This window comes from Labeo rohita, chromosome 7, assembly GCF_022985175.1.
Source record: "Labeo rohita strain BAU-BD-2019 chromosome 7, IGBB_LRoh.1.0, whole genome shotgun sequence".
Classification (NCBI taxonomy): domain Eukaryota; kingdom Metazoa; phylum Chordata; class Actinopteri; order Cypriniformes; family Cyprinidae; genus Labeo; species Labeo rohita.
In genome coordinates, this window is record NC_066875.1 from 44776744 (window position 1) to 44798590 (window position 21847).

At 34.5% G+C, this 21847-nt stretch overlaps 1 protein-coding gene across 2 annotated transcripts in view; it reads right to left on the bottom strand.

Annotated features, from left to right (window-relative positions):
• The window catches only part of adamts17 (ADAM metallopeptidase with thrombospondin type 1 motif, 17), a 148892-nt gene that overhangs the window by 79790 nt on the left and 47255 nt on the right, over positions 1-21847 (bottom strand). For both annotated transcript variants that reach the window (XM_051114413.1, XM_051114412.1), the window contains exon 8: positions 5320-5425. In XM_051114413.1, the coding sequence (XP_050970370.1) occupies positions 5320-5425 (106 nt within the window). The remainder of the gene's footprint in view (positions 1-5319; positions 5426-21847) is intronic.

A 21847-nucleotide genomic window follows, 5' to 3' on the forward strand; every position in this document is an offset into this window, starting at 1 on the left:
AGCTAAGCATTCAAATAATGCATCTCATAATCTTGTACTACAGTTATATCTGATCATATGCATATTATTATTCTTAAGCTTGGGTTAAACAAATCATTTTTGCTTGGTTGAACAGCAGCTACGCTAATTATATCAAAAATCCCTATTTGTCTCTCTGTTTCTGCCTAGGAATTACTCAAGCTTCAGTCTGGATCCAGAACACCTAAGAAGAGATGACGCTAACCCCTCAGAGGACCTCAGATGATGCCAACCTGGAAACAAAACACAGCACTACCGGCTTTTGCTATGAGTTGATTGCAACATATGATTCATTACTGTTAATATTGTTCATTGTCTGTTTGACTGTCATTAACTGATTTTTACCCTTCATCTCATGTACGTCAACTTATATATTGTAGAAACTTTAATTTTCTGTAAAGCTGCTTTGCAACGAATTGTATCGTGAAAAGCGCTATACAAATAAACTTGAACTGAACTTGATTCGTTCAAAAATGTGGATTTATTCAGTAATGAAACACTGTTTTGTTGCTCAGAGAAACACAGCAGTTCTGCTGTGGCTTTGATTGGAACCATATTCACCAACGAAACTGAGCAAAAACAGTCAATGTTGTGTCTAAAATGTAATTCACTTCATTTTAACTTGTTTATTGAACTACTATCAGTGTCACTTTGCAATCGTGTTGATATTCGGGCAATGGCGTGCAGTGTTGTTTACCCTTTTATTTTTCTACTGCACTATGCATCTATAACTTTCTACGAGTGCTGTTGCACTCATTTATTTTGATTTCTGCACAAGTCTCTTTCGCATATTCAGTCTGCGCAAGCCTTATATGGCACGACACAAATACATTATCATTTGCCGTAAAGCTTGCCGCACACTAGATGATTTTTAGGCCAATTTTAAGCCTTCTATAGCTGAACTTGGCAGCTGCAAAAATGCCACAGAAGCAGAACACATCACCCATTTTCCCATTTTTTATATGCTTTGTTTTTCGCTGTGAAACAGAAGGCGCACCAGGAGAACCAGCTGACAATGTCGACTGTCTTCCATTTCTTTTTATTCTCTAGTCACATTTGATCACGTTTGATCTGTCACTGTGAAATAGTTCCTACAGTCAAGAAGTGTGTGGTCTCGCAGTCTGGTCGAATCGCCTAGTGTGTGCGTTCAGAGGATTATAAGGCTAAAATTCAGCTGAAACTGTCTTTATGTCTGTGGTCGCCCATGGTTTTTAAAATCGGTTAAGATTTGAAAATTGTCTAGTGCGTGACCAGCCTAATTGTGATGTTAAAATGGACCGGCTCAGAATTGGCAGTCTGGCAGTGCATCTCTAATTTTAACAACATCCTTACTACCTTTCTGGGTATTAAATGTATCAGCTGCGTTGCTGTCTATGCAGGGTCAGAAACCTTTCGGATTTCATCAAAAATTTCTTAATTTGTGTTCCGAAGACAAACAAAGGTCTTACGAGTTTGGAACGACATGAGGGTGAGTAATTAATGACAGAATTTTCATTTTTAGGTGAACTATCCCTTTAAGCAATCACTGATGAACTGTACAAGCTACTCAGCAAATGTTAATATCCTTTGTGTTAGTGGTTTGTTTCATATCACTAACTCTACATACAAGCAAAAGAAACATCAAAATCCACCAATAAGCAATCAAATCTATTTTGAACTGCTCACGTTAACTGTACCACCCTTTTGGCAGCTGGGTTTCCATTCATATATTTTGTGCAAATTTTGCGATATTTCGCTCATGCAAGTTTACAAAAGCAATTTGTCTGCAGCTCTAAAGGACAATCAATTTTAGCACAACTGTTTTCAACAATAATAATAGGAAGAAATGTTTCTTGAACAGCAAATCAGCATATTAGAAAGATCAAGATTTCTGAAAGATCATGTGACACTGAAGACTGAAGTAATGATGCTGAAAATTCAGCTTTTCATCACAAAAATAAATTACATTTTAAAATATATTGAAATAGAAAACTTATATTGTAAATTGTAATATTTTTTCACAATAGTACTGTTTTTCCTGCATATTTAATCAAATAAATGCAGCCATTGGAAGCACAAGAGACTTTTCTTTTAAAAAAACATTAAAAATCTTACCAGCTCCAAACTTTTGAACAGTAGTGTAAACAGTGTCATTTACACTGTGTAATTTTCCAGCCTCACCTACAAGCACCAATTACTCCATCCATCCATTAAACAGACACTCATTTATTTTTATTCTGAAAGGTACCTTGACTAATGATCTTATAAGCAATGATGACACTAATGAGGCATTGTGGGCGGACTGAAATATGACGTGACACACATCTCCAATACGGAGGATGTTTTCATTCCGAATGAGTCGATGCATGCGGCAGAGCCCACATTAGCGTTACGCCAATGTTCCTCGAGCGCCGTAATCATGCTCCTTCAGCTGTTATTATTGGAAAATGATCAGCGTCTACACTTGATAAAGCGAGACGAATGGAGCGGTGCTAAAACAAGACTCCCAGACAGTCATTAAGCTTTGTTACGCCCGCGCGCCAAATCAAAAGGTCGTGAGCAGATGAAAGATGAGAAACTCTGCTACTCTGAGAAATCTCAATCCATCAGAACGTGCGATGCTGTTGTGTATGTTTATTAGAGGCTGTAAATGCCATGCTGACAGAAATATTCAACGCTAGCGACTCTATAAAATAATCATATTGACATGTCTTGCTACAGCTTATATTGTAAAGAGCTAAATGTGCACATAAACCCATAACATACTCGCTTTAATAGTGTTTTTACAGACTGGAGACAATGGAGCCCTGTGTGCGCGTGATGACTGGGATAGCGCGGCGGCCTCGGTATCGGCACCAGTCGGGCGTGATGGGTGCCAACTCATTACTGCCGGGCATTAAAGCCAGCTTTGGCCCGTGGCGTCCCGCTGCACGCTATACTGGAGCAGGTATGGCGATAACTCCTCTGAAGACTGGCGCTGCCACAAAGACGGTGCTTACGCTAATGTAGCTTGGCTGTTTTTCCAGACAAATTTTGGTGTTGGCTGCCCATCATTGTTCTTTCAAAGAGGGCTTTATGCTAGCGAGGAGATGAAGGGGAGCTATTGTGAGAAGCGTGTTTTTGTTTCGGGCAGAGCGAGTAATACGCCGTCGTGGCATTGGGTTCAATCCTATAATTCATGTGAATGATGTGTGAACATGACATGTTCATTTACAGCATGTCCTCTTTCAGGTATTATGCTAGGTTTTCCAAAGCACACAGTGAAGATGGAAGTGTGCTCGGGGACAAGAGATTTAACAAGAGAAATCTGATGTACATGGACGTATACAAGCAACCTGTTGTTAAAAGAGCAGAGCTGGACGTTTAGAAAAACCATCAGAGCGCAATGCATGGTTTAAATTACCAATTTAGATTACAAACTAGATATTTACAAGTCTGAAGATGAGCCCGATCATGGATGCAGTTCTGGCTGGGTGCTTTATCTTTTGGTGAGCTTAGCTGAGATTGCATACATCTACTTGTTAGACCAAATTGGCAAATGTTGTCAACCTTAACTTAAAAATTCCTGGTCTGTGTGAACACAAATGAAAAGTTAAAGGCATAGTTCACACAAAAATGAAGATTCTGTCATTATTTACTCTCCAATGACTTACTAATAGTTAAAAAATATATACTACTGCTCAAAAGTTTGGGATCAGTAAGATTTGTTTAATGATTTTGAGTCTTTATTTCTGTATCTTTATTTTTTAGTCTCTTATGCTGATCATTTATTTGATTAAAAATACAGTAAAATAGTACAATTGTGAAATATTATTACAATCTAAAACAACTGTGTTCTATTTGAATATATTTTAAATGTAATTTATTCCTGTGATGCGAAGCTACAAAAAATCCAGTGCCATAACAGATATGCCATTTATTTCATATTTAACATTTGGTTTTGTGAAGTATTAAATATTATTATATTATTATTGTGAATTTTGCTGATTTTTGTGAAAAATGTGTATTATTAAAATGTATTAATAAACATTTATAAATATATATACAGATATTATATATGTGTGTGTGTGTATATATATATATATATATATATAAAATACAGGACTCTTATGCTGACCATTTATTTGATAAAAATACAGTAAAAACAGTAAAATTGTGAAATATTATTATAATTTAAAACAATTGTTTTCTATTTGAATATATATTTAAAATGTAATTTATTCCTGTGATGCAAAGCTGAATTTTCATCATCATTCACTGTTCACAGTCTTCACTGTCACATGACCCTTTAGAAATCATTCTAATACACTGATTTGCTGATCAAGAAATATTTCTTATTATTATCAATGTGGAAAACGTTTCATATTCTTATTTTTTTTTATTCATACTGCTTCATATTTTTGTGGAAGCCATGATCGTTTATTTCAGAACTTTTTTGACTAATAAAAAATTAAAAAAGAATAGCATTTATTCAAAATAGTAACACTATAAATGTCTTTACTGTCACTTTTGAACAATTTAATGCATATGCATTTTGTTGGAAACAAACTGAAGCCAAACTTTAATTTTACTATATTGAATAAGATTTGGTCAAATCAGTGATTATGGTCATTACCGAGATTTCTGGGACCACAAACACAAAAACATTACATTAAAGGTGCTGTATGTAATTTTTTTGACTGTACCAAAGCATAAAAACATCTTAATACATCATAGGTATTTAGGAAACATGCTAAGTTCACATATTTGTTTTTCTGCAAAAAACAACACTACAGCCAGTTACTCTACTTTGAAAATGTGGATTCCGTGTCGGAATGTCTGTTTTTGTTTTGATCTGTGTGACTCCGCGCACTGCCAGTTTAACCAATAGCATTTCAACACCTTGGGTTGCCACTTGGTGGAATACAGAGTGTTTTAAAGCCAATGAAGACTGCAAATGAACTGGTTCAGAGATAACAGATTCTACCTGATCTAAAAAGCCTCAGCATCCATCTAAAAAGCTCTATGACCAGAGGCATATTAAAACACTGAAAAATCAATTTGGGCTCGTTGCCTTCTATTGTCAGCTGTGCTTGTTCCAGAACCTCAATCTGGCAACCCACGTGAACATTGTGTCTGTGGAAGAGGCGGTGGGAGAAACAATATTTTGAATTTGGACTGCAGTACCCATTTCAACTGTTAGCTGTCAACATTACATACTGTGCCTTCAAGTTAATCTCCACTGAAGTACCACAAAGCTTCTAAAAAACGCATATTTAATTGCATCCAATTAGAGCTGATGATGGAGCAAAACTGTGATGCACTTGAGGCATTCGTACTCACTTGTGGCCCAGCTCATGAGCGATGGTGAAGGCCAGGTTGAGTCCGTTGTCCTCCGCCAGCACACACTTCCTCTTGGAGCTACAGGTGCCGCCCAGATAAGCGATTCCTGTGGAGAGAGCAAAGCACAGAGTGTAAAGATAACAGACAGACAGGAAACCACAAATCTGACACTTTAATGCTTGAAGCTCATTCACACTGACTGGAGATCTGCCGTTGCTGCTAATCGCTGTCAGTTTTAGCTTACTTTTGGCTTCCTCATAACTGAGAGGTTTGTAATTTGAGTTGTGTTTTTATGCCAATTTCAGTTGTCTGATTCATCCTGAGGAATAACAGCATGGCAAAAAATGCAGTGCCATTAAGTAAACAGATATGCCATTCATTTCATATTTAACATTGGTTTGTGAAATACTGAACATTATTATAGTGAAGTATTGAACATTATTATATATATTTTTCTGATATATATATATATATATATATATAATAAACCTTACAAAAAAAATAAAAAATAAACACTTATAAATGTTATGTACAATACAGTATTTATAAATTGTTATTAATTATTATATAGGTTGTTGACGTGACATTTTCACGGTCCCACAAGATAAAAATGAATATAATTAATATTGTCATTATTTAAAATGCTGCAAATCATTAAACATTTATTTGTCCTCCGTGTAACTGTTAATATAAAGGCTTCAGTGCTACTTGATTTTTTTAATTTTTCAGCCAAATGTCAAAATTGTCCTATGGTGTGACTCAAGCATGGTTCAATAAATTACAACTCTTATAAATTAAAAAAAAAGCATAGAAATGTTAATAAATACCTCCGGCATAATTGTACAAGTGTCTATTTTAGTAAATGGCTATCATTTTTTCATCTGTATACTTCTGAAAGTGTAGGAACTTGATACATTTTGTCTCTGAAAACCATGTCCTCTGGCGTGACACCATATCCTGATTTTAAATCTTATTAGTTAAAGGACCCTATTCATGGTCATGTTACTAAAGCCCCTTATCAAGCCCATGACATGTGCACATGGTCAATTTTTGTCTCAGAATTGTTCAAATACTTTATTTTTTTTTTATATACTTTAAGTTTTGTTGTCCTTTTGTATGACACCCCTAAAATATTATTTTTAAATTAAAAACTGTATGATAAACTACATAATCATGGAAAATTATGTAAATGTGTTTTGCAAACCACTAATGAGAGGTTAGCAAGGTCACAAAAGGCTGAATGTCCTATGGTGTGACCGAAAAAAAAAAATGTCCTCCGGCGTGACGCCTGTACTGTCACACCATAGGACAAAGATGTCACACCAGAGGACAAGGTCTCTTTAAAAAGCATTTTAAATAATTAAACAAGATATAAGTCCTAACTATTCTTTTTTTGATCATTTTTAGTGTTTTTAAATGCAATAATTACATTAATTAATTAAATTACATCTTCTGATATTTTTCCAGAAAATTTGCACTGTTATAAAGTTTCATAAAAATAAGTATAAAATGTGATACTTTGTTTCTGAAACAGAAAGAGACAGAAAATTAACAGAAATCCACCACAAGGGAGGAGATCCTAAGAGAATGATGCAGAAAGAGTAGCTATACAGTTAAAAATAAAAAATAAAAAATCACATCTTAATGAATATAGTTTCAATCATATATCAATAATATTTAATTGTATGATAAATATCAAATATATTTAGCTGTGCTGCAGAAGGGCTAGAAGAGTTTCAGTAACATACTGATTGACTTCGAGACTGAATTTTGTTGATGAAAATGTTGTTTTGTTTAAAAAAAAAACATGTTGATAATGTTTAAATCAAAATTAAACTTTCTTTCTCATTTGACATGTTCAAAATAAAATAGAAATACTTTAATAACTACCATTTCTGTCCTTTAGTGTGGAATAATGTCCTATGGTGTGACACACATAAAAGAACAACAGATTTGTTTTTATCTCAAAATATCTTAAAAAATAGTTGAGTATTGCAGTAGGTGTCACACCCCTGTGGACTGTTTCTTTGGTTTTTTTCCTGTGTATGCCCTTATTTGGTCCTTCCTGTTCTATTTCAATTATGATGTCATTGTCTAATTGATCACACCTGTCCTCATCTGATTGGCCTGTGTATTTAAGTTTGGTTCTGTTCCCCCTTTGTTTGTTGGTTCTTATAAGTCACTCCATGTCTGTAAGTCTACTTAAGTCATTCTAATGTTTTTTTTTTTTTTAGTTTTAGTTTTAGTTTTAGTTTTAGTTTTGAACAGATGACAGCAAAGTTTGTCTTGAAACTGTCCAACAAGTCATGGGAAAAAAATTGTTAATTATCATTTCATATTAAATAAATACCACTGTATGAAAATATGTGTCTAATAATGAAAATAAATCTCTCTCATGCTATTTGTATATTATTAAGAGGTTTTTCTTGTTGTAATTTTTGCTATGTCACACCATAGGCCAAATTTACGGTACAGTTCAAAGAATTGATGAAGTTAGTGACTCTGAAGCTAGTGACTAAATCTATTTTTTTGTTAGCAGGATAGTTTAAAAAAAAATAAATAAATAAATAAATTCCTAAAGCGAAAAAAACATAAGTCATAAGTAACTCAACTACATTATATTTCATTTTTATAGTAAAATAAATAAATATTCAGACTAACATGTTTCTTTAAAAAAAAAAAAATCCATCAACCCCATAAGCACCATGCAAAATACATTAGAACACCCTAGTAACCGCAAAGCAATACCTGCCAACCACCCACAACACTATAACTTCATGACATTGAGTTTCCACAGATAGTTAACAGTCTGAATGTCTTCAGAAAATAGAAAAATCTATATGACATCACAACTGCTTTCTGTACAAACTGACAGCAAACACATGTCCTGAAAGTCAAAATGTCTGTCATTGAGTGATGCCACAGATGTGACATCAGAAAGTCTACGTCACATCGCAGACTATCACCTTTCTAGTGTTCCTGTGAAAGCACCTGGTTTGTGTCTGACACTGGACGAAACCCAGACAACCTCACTTAGCCTCTGACTGCCGTAAGTGAAATCAATAACCAGAGAATCAAATTCAGCCCAGATGTTTGCGTTAAAAAAGAAGAAACAGCACAAAACTTTGTTTAGGATGACTAAAGAGCAGTTTGGTCCAGCAGAGGTAGTTTTATATGGAATAACATGAGAGGAAATGAGCAGGTTTGATTGTATGAGCATATGGCAGGTCATTTCTTTTGCAATATGCAAATCATGCAATTACCACATTGCATTGTTAAAGAAAACTATATGAAAAATATATAGACATATGCAACATTTTGCAGGCTCCAACTGGTAAAATCTGGCCAAAAACCCCATAACAATTCACATCTGCATTATACATATGCATCAGACAGATGTTTTTGGATATTGCACTTTGCTTCTGCTGCTTTTATTATCAGGATAGTTTAGAAATAATGTAATGAATATGTATATGTAAATAAATGTCATTCTCAAAACAATCCCAAGCAATTAGAGCGTTTTAATTATCTTCACAGAAAAATAAATAATTAAAACCACACACTAACATGCTCTTCACTCGCCTGTATGCTTGAAAAAAACAGCTGTTTACTATCAAGACAATGAAAATACTGCACAACAACAGCGTGACTTAAAAGGCCCTTGAGAAACAGAAAAAGGCAATGATATATAAGCACGTTACATCTTTTAAAAAAACTAGACTAGAAAATAATTTCTGGTTTTACATGTTTTGCACAGTGGTTCAATAAATATTGTTCAAGCGCAATAAAAAAAGAAACCCTGCGATTAAAAAATAAAGAGAGATTTGGATGCTCCACTGTAGCTCACAAATCAACGTTTCTTTGTTTTTTACTCACAGTGTTTGATGACTGATGCTGGAAACAATTGCAATGTACTGTAACATGCAGGAAAAACAAATGCGTAATCATTTCTCCAATCTACGGTGTAGAAATACTCTGAAAACAAAACACGTCACCATGTATGGACACTAAGCTGGAACCCGGCTCAATCAACGAGCACAGCTTCGAAGCTGTAATATCATATTAGCAATACAGATGACTTGATGATTTGCTTGTTTCAAGATGATTTTTTCATCTTTACACATGGAGCTGAGGTCTAAAACACATGTCGGAAAATAATAGGCTGTGCCATTTTTACGCTGACTGGAATTGTATGATGGAAAAATTATTTCCTTCAATGCCATATAAAAAGAACAGCAGGTTGATTGGAAAACAGATGTTGTCCTAAATTCCTCCACTTCCATTCTAAACCAACATTTCTTCTCTCTTTGTTTTTTTTTTGTTTTTTTTTTTTACAGCCTTGCATACTTAGACGAGAGCTGCAATTATATCTGCTACATCTGTCACAAGATGATTTACAGTCTGAGGTCAGATGAGTTCAAGTTTCTTTAAGCAAGTCTCTGCAATCGTTCTGTGCCGTTATTTTTATAGCTTGCTGTGAGTTGATGGAATGTAATCTATAACGTGTAATGACTGTCTGGATGGGTGAACTAGTAATGACAGACAGGTAGGCTTAATAAGGTACACCTTCACTGCAACTGAATGGAAATGAGAGCTCAGCAAATTATTTGAGCCTTCTTTTGTATTCCATGGAAAAAATAACAGGAATCGAATTTGGAATGACATGAAGGCAAAAAAATGATGATCCTGGATTGAATAGAACTCAATTAGGGTTGAAATGGAACTGAACTTTAAATGTAATTATTATTTAATTTCTTATTTTAATTTTATTTAATTATTAGCTGAATTTGAAAACGAGATAAGGAATTTATGAATTTATGTAAGTATAATTATTTGACGGACGGACGGACAGACAGACAGACAGATAGATAGACAGATGAATAGAGAGACAGACAGACAGACAGATAGCCAGATAGATAGATAGATAGATAGATCGATGGATGATTGGATGGACGGACAACCAGACAGAGAGATAGACAGACATAGATAGATAGATAGATAGATAGATAGATAGATAGAAGAGAGAGAGACAGACAGACAGACGGACAGACGAACGGAGAGACAGATAGACAGACGGACAGACAGATAGACAGACTGACGGACAGATAGATAGATAGATAGATAGATGAGAGACGGACGGATAGACAGAGAGAAAGACATATGGACTAACAGATAGATGGATAGATAGCCAGACAGACAGACAGACAGATAAATATATGACAGATGGATGAACAGACGAACGGAGAGACGGACAGAAAGACTGATGGATGGACAGACAAACAGATGACAGATGGTTGGACAGACAGACAGACAGACAGACAGACAGATAGATAGATAGATAGACAGAAAAGAGAGACGGATAGACAGACGGACAGATGAACGGAAAGACGGATAGACAGACTGATGAACAGAGAGACAGACAGACAGACAGACAGACAGACAGATAGACAGACTGACGGACAGATAGATAGATAGATAGATGACAGATAGATGGACGTACAGACAGAGAGATAGACAGACAGACAGACGGACAGACAGATAGACAGATAGATAGATAGATGACAGATAGATGGACATACAGACAGAGAGATAGACAGAGAGACAGACAGACAGACAGACGGACAGACAGATAGACAGATAGACAGATAGATAGATAGATAGATAGATAGATAGATAGATGACAGATAGATGGACGTACAGACAGAGAGATAGATAGACAGACAGACAGATGGGTGATGGACATATGGACAGACAGATGAACAGACGTATGAAGAGACGGATAGACAGACGAATGGAGAGATAGATCGACAGACGGACAGACGAACGAAGAGACAGATAGACAGACAAACAGACAGAAGGACAGATAGATAGATGACAGATGGACAGACGGGCGGACAGACAGAAAGACAAACAGACAGACAGAGAGACAGATAGATAGATGCGGTGTTCAGCAGCACAACCGATTACAGAAGCGCAGGAACAATGAATCAGATTGCGGGGTCTGTGAAATCAGCGGCTGAATTTGACTCAGGCCGCGGGCCCCACAGCTCACAGTCCAGCCAGACTGACTCAGAAAGACAGGCCTAAATACACACAGCACCGGGAGATATTTTGAAAATTATTTATCTGGGGTTAATTTGCCGTTAGCACATGGAGAGTGCTTTGCATTCACAAGTTGAGCCCTTTCGTGACGGGAGAAGAACAGCAAATCTACCAGCTCAGCAGCCTGGGCGGCCTGGCTGAACGCGGACAAATGCTTTGTTATTAGTTGTGAGGAGCGCATTCAGTCAGATGCTTTAATCATCTCCAACGACAACGTCAAAGACAGCCATTGCATGCAGGACCCCCTCTCCACTGTCTGTGTGTATATCTATCTATCTCTCTCTCTATATATACGGTATCAAAGCTGCAGTAGGACTATCTCTGTCAGGGTGTTAATCAATTTCCAATGCACTCCTTCTCATTTCCTGTTTCCAACAACAAGCCGAGAGACTTTCAGCTGCTTTGATTTAAAACACAAAAATGTGAGACAACAAACATGCAAACAAATATCAACAGTCTGAATTACAACCAGATTTACAGCCAGAGCTTTTCCTTGAAAGCTCCCTGAAAAAAAGTCAAATGAGATCTTTTTAATATCTCAACTGTTTATTCTAGTTTTTTTTAAATATATATATATATATATATCTGTTGTTTCTCCAGGCCAAGATTGGTTGCCAACCTAAAATCAACAAGAAATGACATTTGCACACATTTTACTATTTAAAATAAATACTACTTATATTTATTTATTTATTACTATAATACGTTTTAAATACTGTTTTCATTGAATCATTGTTTTCATTAACTATATTTCATTACATTTTCTATTCTATGTTGATAGTTTCTTCTTCACAGTAATAGAATTAAATGAAATAATATACTCTGCTATTAAACAGGTATGTACTATTATGTTCAATAAATAAACTGTATATTATATAAAATAAACTATATATATAATTTATTTTACATTATATTTAATGTGGTTTAAAATGTGTCAGAAAAAAGTTTTGAATATTAAAATCACAAAGTATGTAAAATAGAAATTTACCTAAGCAGGCAAAAGTATGTCTAGGATTTTCTTGAGTTTATTGAACTGGTTTCCATTAACGCACCATTGAAAGCTTTAGTTTTACAGTCCCACACTGAACCGACCCTCTCAAGCCCTCAAACGGTTCACAGAAAACAGGAAACGGCACGTTGAACCTAGTGTGCAGAAGGGCTTATAAAACCATAGAGATGCTCCACAGAACTGAACATCATGATGGTTTCCATATTACCCAGAACACTACGCTTTACTATTCCTCACATAACCCATATATATGAACCAGAAGTGCAGAACAGAGCAACGGAAACAAGGTTTTTAGGTTCATGGTGTTTCTTGTGGCCTCCAGCTGAATGTGTGCATTAGGGTAGCGACAGACCGTGATACAAAGTTCAGCTCACGGTTGTGGTGCTTCACTGAAGCAAATATCAATAAGCACAGCAAAGTGGGCTGGTTGAAATAGGAGCTGCTTATTATGACTAAACATCCCACATCCAAGTCAGGACATGATGGAAATCCCAAAACACTGAGGGATGTTTTCTGTAGTAGAGAAGAGGTCAACTCTTAAAACTATGAGGCCTCTTACTCAGGGAGGTAAAACTTGTGATTAATAATCAACTTTTGCACATAGCCTCATATGTAATGATAGTGATCTGAACAAACCAATATGCCAAATGTGAGATCATAATAGAAACATTTTGTTGATTTTGTAGAGAAAATCTGCATATGGTCAGTACAACATAGGGTTTCTGCAGATTTATGATGTTAAATTTAAGGCTTTTAAAAGACCTATTTAAGACCAAGTAAAGAAACTTTAATGAATAAATTCATTAACCTACAAAGTTTTTTAAACAGAAACTGATGAACATGTCAAAATGGAATAACAGACAAAACAAACATGCCAATCTCCGACTGAGGTATCCACAAGTTTCCGGGAGGCGCTACTGTAAAAAAGAATGTGGGTACAACTTCCGGTGAGGCGGCGGACGTAGTATACCAACGGTATTTTGTGTGCTAATTAATGAAGAGGCCGTGTTTTTTAGACCATTGTTTACTTTGTAAAGATGCACAGCTTTATGAGAGATGTCGTTATGTTCTTATGGACAACATATGCTTTTTGAATTTGTGTGGCCACATCATTAGCAAGTTTAGATTGCTAAATCTTGAATGACCGTCAACTAGTGAAATGACATTTGAACCGAGACATCAGAGCTTGTGTTAAAGGGCATGTCAGACGAAGCCTCAATTTGAGGCTTGTTAACATAGAAATCCCTTGCATAGAAGCCTCTCTTTCTGTCTAGCTTGTGCACGATTCACTTTGCATGTCCTAATGTTCGACCCCCAGATCTTACTTTGCGAGCACATTTTCATTGGCCCTATTCAATAATTACATTTTTAAATACCCAGTCATACAAGTAATATGAAGAATACAAATTATTTCAGGAAAATTAAATATATGCCTTATGCAATTAATATATGTGTACATTATTCTTCTATTACATCATATTGATATTCGTACTTGCATTTAATGGCACTATTCAATGGGTAAATTAATTTATCAGAGTCAGAAATTAAACAAACACACTTTTATTTGTGCATATAACATGGATCGATCCATGGAAATTATGGTAAATGCTTCTTCCGACAGAGCTTCACAGGATTTTGGCTGCTTTATTTTTTACTAACCACCAGATCGCGCTGTTTTCGACACTCTCAACGCTTTAAATCTTTTCCCGAAACAGTCTCAGTGCTTCACGAGGCTTTATTTGCCTGTCACTCCTGTCAACTGTTGAATGAATGAGTGTCACGACCTGCTTGTTTACTTTGAACCGGAAGACGCTCCCACTTTTGACACAAGGCCTCATGGGGCATAGGAAACTTGTGGATATATTCTCAGATTGAGGTATCAGTCTTGTGGTGCAGCTGTAAAAAAACGAGCTGTAAAAAACGAGAAGTCCACTTCCAAAACAAAGATTCACATATAATGTACTCAGCCCCTTGTCATCCAATATGTTCATGTCTTTCTTTCTTCAGTCGTAAAGAAATTATGTTTTGAAGCCACATTTAAACTGCATTTTGGAAGTTCAAAATCAGGGCACCATATCAGTCCATTATATGGAGAAAAATGCTGAAATGTTTTCCTCAAAAAACATAATTTCTTTACGACTGAAGAAAGAAAGACATGAACATCTTGGATGACAAAAGAGGTGAGTACATTATTTGTGAATCTTTGTTTTGGAAGTGGACTTCTCCTTTAAAGCCCTCGTATCAGATCCCACTTGAGTTGTGGACCATTGCTCAGGGCAAAGGACTCGAAGAAACAGAGACTTCAAAAGCCAGGAAGTGAATCTGAGATGGGAGACATTAAGCCTGAGGTATGAGCTTATCCCTTCTCAATCAAACCCTATCTCAATGGGATCCTTGTACATCAGCTAAAAAGAGAGGAGCTCCATTTAAACACAGACTTCTGCTCCGAATGATCTCCAGGACGAGGCGTCTCCGCTCCTCCTACTTGAATGAATGGGGAAATTCCTCTCGTTTAATAATTACAACCTTTAACCGAGTTCAAAGGGTAATTCCAGACAGTTAGGTGTGCATTTAAATGGGATGGGAGGAAATGCAACCAACATGTGTTTTTATTAAACTATTCCACAGCTTTTTTCTTAGTTTTTAGGCATATATATCTTTTGCTGTAAACTCATAAGGACATTTGGCCTATTTATGAAGGTAAATAATTCATAATGACTCTCAAAATGGGAAAAAACAGCCGTTTTGGCATTAGAAGTAGAGTTTTTGGCATTTAAATGAATAAATCACAGTTTACAATGGATTATTTCCAGTATTGCATAATGAGGGAAGGGTTTCCTTGAGGTTGACCTATTTTTTCTAAATCAATTGATTTAACTGAAAGTCCCTTACATAATTTGTTGTTCCAGGTCAACAAAGACCAGCATTTCTCACATTATGCCATATTATCACCAAATCTTGGATTTAATCTTTTTGACAACTTTTCTTTCAGTTAGCACAGGTTGTACTTTTCTTTTCGGAACTAAATGTTCACAGGCCTTATTGATCTGAGTTTATGAACCTCAGTTTCTGAGTGAAAAATACATTATTGTGGACAATTTTGGCAATTAATTATTTTACCAAAATAAGAGGGATCATACAAAAAGCATGTTATTTTTTTATTTAGTACTGACCTTAATAATATATTTCACATAAAAGATGTTACATACAGTCCACAAGAGAAAATAATAGTTGAATTTATAAAATTGACCCTGTTTAAGACCCTGTAAAAAAGTTTACATACACCCGATTCTTAATACTGTGTTGTTACCTGAAAGATCCACAGCTGATTTTTCTTTTCTTTTTTTTTCTTTTTTTTTTGTGGTAGTTGTTCATGACTCCCTTGTTTGTCCTGAATAGTTAAACTGCCCGCAAAATCCTTCAGGTCTCACAAAATCTTTGTTTTTTCAGCATTTTTGTGTATTTGAACCCTTTTCAACAATCTTTTCACACGGAGGACAACTGCGAGACTCATATGCAACTATTACAGAAGGTTCAAACACTCACTGATGCTTCAGAAGGAAAACGATGCATTAAACTTTTTGAATTTGAAGATCAGAGTCAATTTCACTTGTTTTGCTTTCTGGGAAACATGTTAATATCTTCTGTAGTTTCTGAAGGGCAGTACTAAATGAAGAAAAAAAAAAACATATGTGATATTCAGGAAAAATAAAAATGCACATCTTCATTCTGTTCAAAAGTTTTCACCCCCCGGCCTTTAATGCATTGTTTTTCCTTCTGGAGCATCAGTGACCATTTGAACCTTTTGTAATAGTTGCAGATAGAGTCCCTCAGTTGTCCTCAGTGTGAAAAGAAGGATCTCAAAATCATACAGTCATTGTTGGAAGGGGTTCAAATACACAAAAATGCTGAAAAACCAAAAAAATTGTGGCACCTGAAGGATTTTCCTGAAGAATAGCGGGCAGTTTATCTGTTCAGGACAAACAAGGGACTCATCAACAGCTATCATTAAGCAAAAAAACACAGCTGTGGATCATTCAGGTATTAAGAATCAAGTGTATGTAAACTTTTGAAAGGGGTCATTTTTATAAATTCAACTATTATTTTCTCTTGCAGACTTTTATGTGAAATATCTAATTCAGGTCAGTACTAAATAAAAAAAATAACATGCATTTTGTTTGATCCCTCTTATTTTGGTAAAATAATTAACATATTGCAGATTCTGCAAGGTGTATGTAAACTTTTTTGACTCCAACTGGTAATAGCTTAAAAAGAAATTTATAAACATTTTTTGTAAACCAGTAATGTTTGACATGGAACACTACACACTTAACAAGGTACGAAATCACAAAAAAATGCAAAAATTATCATTTTTGGAGGGAAGATGTTACACCGTATGTGAGAAAAGTCATTGATTTTTTGTGCAATGCAATTACATTAGCATTTCCGGGAAAAAAATAAAACATCTCAGAGTCAAACTGTCCAGAACATGAGGGTTAAAGCAATAGAAATCATTTTGTTTTTAAAAACAAAATCTGCCTACCCTGTTGACAAAACCAGCAGGTTTAAGCTCCTACTCAGGACCAGCTCATAGCCAGCTTATTACCAGCACAGGACCAAGTAAGCTTAAACCTGCCATGCTTCAGAACATACCTAACCAGCATATGCTGTTCTTTTTCAACAGGGTAGACAAAGTTACTTTGTGCTTTCTTTTATTTTTGCTGATTTGACAAAAAAGTGCATATCTTAAATGACACAGTTAAAACGCCTGCAAAAAGCTTAGGGTTAAAGGTTAATGTGGTTCAAGTTAAATGTGGCTCTCATCCTAAACATTTTAAAATGCGAATGTATCACGTTGCAAGATTGCAAACATAGTTTGAAACATATTTCCTAAGATGCGAGCGTATGTTTTCCTACCGCTGGCTGGGCATAAAGTGGGTTGAAGTTGATATCAGTGAGGTAATTGCTTTCATCACTGGCGCCATAATCCCAAATGTTCTCACTTGATGGACACTCACCAGACTTTACTTGGTTACCACCAGTCGACTCAAGACCATATACAGTCAAATAACTATAGAATTGCATCATGCGAGTGTTAAATCAGAAACAAAGATGTGGAACAGAAATAGAAAGTCTGCTTATCTTACGTGTCCTGACAAGGAGGCCTCCGCTTGGCTGCCTCCACAGACTGCAGGTTTTTTCACGGTTGATGTCTATGTTCCCCGAAGGAACGGGGCCACCCGTACAGGGAGACGTCCGCTCAAACTCATCATTCTAGGGATGCCATTCCCAGTTGCTGTATAATAGCAGCACTGTGACCAAATGATTTCCATCATGCCGGAACAATTACGGGCCGCTCCGATTGTCTGGAACTGAACAAACGGTCTCGAGGTAGCTTCTGCGCTTGCTATCCGTTTTGGAAGCGGTGGTGGTCTCGTGGTATGCAGACGCTTAAGAAAAGCATGACCCTGCAGAGCGTGTTTGGAAACTCTGAAACGGACGAATTTACACCTTTACGTGTTTAACTGAAGCTTATACTCAACAGCATGTTGTAAACTCTGAATACGTCATGTGACTTTCACTCCAGCGCTCCGTTCCAAATCCTAGTGCGCTGCTTTTATAGTCATCGAGTTCCCAATGCAAAAGCTGTTGTATAACGTAGGCAGCATGATTTGAGTGGCATCTAATTTACAAACTTTTGGCCAAATTCAGGCAGCAATGCATGCATCCTTCACTGAGAACACAATCAAATAATGTCAGCTCTGGGAAGAAATGCAATATTTGGAATTGACTTATGTGCAAATATGTTTTATTTCTGTACATTTCTGTTCTGTTTTGTGTGATTTTGTTCATAAAAAATATATAATTTAGAATATAGAAAACACCGAATTAGCTATAGCAACATGAGTAGGTATTTATGCTATGAATGTCTCACACAAAGGCCAAATATTTCTCTTTCTCTTTTTTTCTTTCACTTACGTACACTATTGCTCAAACGTTTGAAAGAAATTAAAACTTTTATTTAGCAAGGATGCATTAAATTAAATAAAAGTGATAGTAAAGATGTTTACAATGTTACAAATTATTTATATTTTAACTAAATGCTGTTCTTTTGAACTTTCTGTTTATCAAAGAATCCTGAAAAAAATGCATCTCAGTTTACACAAAAATATGAAGCGGCAAAACTTTTTCAACACTGATAATAATAATGCATGTTTCTTGAGTTGCAAACTAGCATATTAGAATGATTTCTGAAGGATCATGTGACACTGAAGACTGGAGTAATGATGCTAAAAATTCAGCTTTGCATCAGACAAATTAATTATATTTTAAAATACACTACCAATCAAAAGTATTTGAACCGTAAATGCTTTAATGTTTTTTAAAGAAGACTCTTCTGCTCACCAAGCCTGCATTTATTTGATCCATAGTACAGAAAAAAACAGTAAAATTCTGAAATATTTTTACTATTTGAAATAATATATTTGAAATGACTATATTTTAAAATGTAATTTATTTCTGTGATTTCAAAGCTGAATTCTTAGCATTATTACTCCAGTCACATGATCCTGCAGAAATCATTCTAATATTCTGATTTGCTACTCAAAAAACATTTCTAATAATAATAATAATAATAATTATTATTATTATTATTATTATTATTATTATGTTGAAAACAGCTGAGTAAAAATCTTTGATGAATAGAAAGTTCAGAAGAACAGCATTTATCTAAAATAGAAACCTTTTGTAACATTAGAAATATCTTTATCACTTTCAATTAATTTAAAGCATCCTTGTTAAATAGAAGTATTCATTTCTACCAAAAAATATACATATATATATAGATAGATAGATAGATAGATAGATAGATAGATAGATACTGACTCCAAGCTTTTAAATTGTATAGTGTATAATGTTACAAAAGCTTTTTGTTTCAGATAAAGTCAGGATCTTTCTATTCATCAATACTGATAATAAGAAAAATACAATGTTTCTTGAACAGCAAATCAGCATATTAGAATGATTTCTGAAGGATCATGTGACGCTGAAGACTGGAGTAATGATGCTAAAAATTCAGTTTTGATCACAGGAATAAATTACATTTTAACATATATTCAAATAGAAAACAATTATTTTAAATAGTAAAATGTTTTCACAATATTACTGCTTTTGCTGTATTTTGGATCAAATAAATGCAGGCTTGGTGAGCGGAAAAAACTTCTTTAAAAAAACATTAAAAATCTTACTGTTCAAAACCTTTTGACTGGTAGCGTATATTCACATAGAAAACAGACATTTTAAATTGCAGAAAAATCTAGTTTTTGGAACAGAGCTCAAGAGCAGATCACCGTTCAGTGTTCATTCCCTGGGGTACGCTGGGATACGAGTGAATATGAGTCACCTGGCTCTGCTTTTAAATGGCAGGAATCCAGGGGGTCAGGAGAGGGGAAGGGACACGACTATTTTCAAACGCCCCACATGGAGAAATGCGCAAGCGGCAGGTGGCCAGGACTCATGGATCGCTGAAGGATCTGAGATCTGTTCTGAGTTGGGGAGAAATCGAAGTTCTGATGACGAACACTTTGGACTAGAAAGATCTTGGACTGACGTTGTCAAGACCCAAAGGCATGTTTATGTTATTCAGCAAACATTCATCTCTTGTTTCGCGTTTCTCCATCAATGACTGAATACTGATGAGATAATGTCAGAATTCTTAATGGGCCATATCGAAAAGCTCAACAGATTTAACAAGAAGAAACTGGCTGTATAAGGATGACCTGAAGAACTTTAAAACATAAACTACATTTTTACATTAGTTTTACGTTTTCCAAAGAAACTGTGAGCACTGCTTACCCACATTAGGTTTGTTGACATGAATGTAGCATTTTCTGAGCGGTTATTAAAAATTAAAAATTAAAATGATGAGTTTATTTTATAGTTATGTACATATGTCTGTGTCATATTTCATTTCATAAATCACAAGAAATTGTGCATAAAAAATGTAGAGCCTAAAAATATGTACATTTAATAATGTAATAAATAAAAATAAGTAAACACTCTCAAAATCAAAACCTAAATGTATGTTCCTAAAATATATATATTATAAAACTTTTATACTCAAAGTATAAATACTGAAGTATATTGCTAAAATACTTTTTTACTACTTTGAGATTGAACTATTTCAAGACATTTTTGTTGTTGTTGTTGTTGTTGTTGTTAATTTATTTTGTATATTTTAGGGTACGTGTATTTATGTCTGGATCATATTTCACCTTAAAAATTAAAAGAAGAAAAAAAACAAAAAAAACAAAACAACAACAACCGAACAAACAACAACTGTAGAACCTAAAAATATGTTTTTTGTTTGTTTGTTTGTTTTTAATCATAAATTAAAAATGAATAAATAAATAAAAATATAATAACACTTTTATACTAAAAGTATACGTATTGCATATAATATTGTATTTTTGGGTGTGTTTATGTCTGGATCATATTTCACCTCCAAAATTAAAAGAAACTGTGCCAAAAAACAAATCAAAACAAAAACTGTAGAACCTTAAAATATGTTTAAATAAGAATAATAATAAAATAAAATAATAATAATAAAAATAAGTGAACACCCTCAAAATCAAAAGAAAATCTACATTAAAAAGTACTAGAACCTACATTTATGTTCCTAAAAAAGAAATACATAATACTTTTATACTAAAAGTATTATTTCTGAAGTATTTCCCTTAAATACTTTACATTTTTTCAGAGTTTACAAGACATTTTTGTGGATTTTTACTGATTGCAAGAACTATTCCATTTTGTGTGTTTATGTCTGGATCATATTTTACCTCTAAAATTAAAAGAAATTGTGCATATAAATTGTAGAACCTAAAATATGTTTGAAATAATAATAATAATAATAATGATGATGATGAAGTTAAAAAAATTCCTAAATGTATGTTCCTAAAAAAGTATATAATAATACTTTTATACCAAAAGGTTAAATTCCGAAGTATTTCGCTAAAATACTTTTAATTATTTCAGAGTTCACAAGACAATTTTGTGGATTTTTACAGATTGCAAAAAGCATTTTGTGAGTTTGTCTAGATCATATTTCACCTCTAAAATTAAAAGAAATTGTGCATAAAAAAGGCAGAAATATATAAACCCTATATAAATATATATATATATATATATATATATATATATAATAAATAATGAAAAAAATAAAAATAAATGAACACCATCAAAATCAAAAGAAAATTTGCAATAAAAAGTACCAGAACCTAAATGTATGTTTCTAAATTTATATAATAATACTTTTATACAGAAAGTATAAATTCTCTAAAATAGTATAAATTTCACTAAAATACTTTTAATTATGTCAGGCACAATTATTTAAGACAATTTTGTGGACTTTTACTG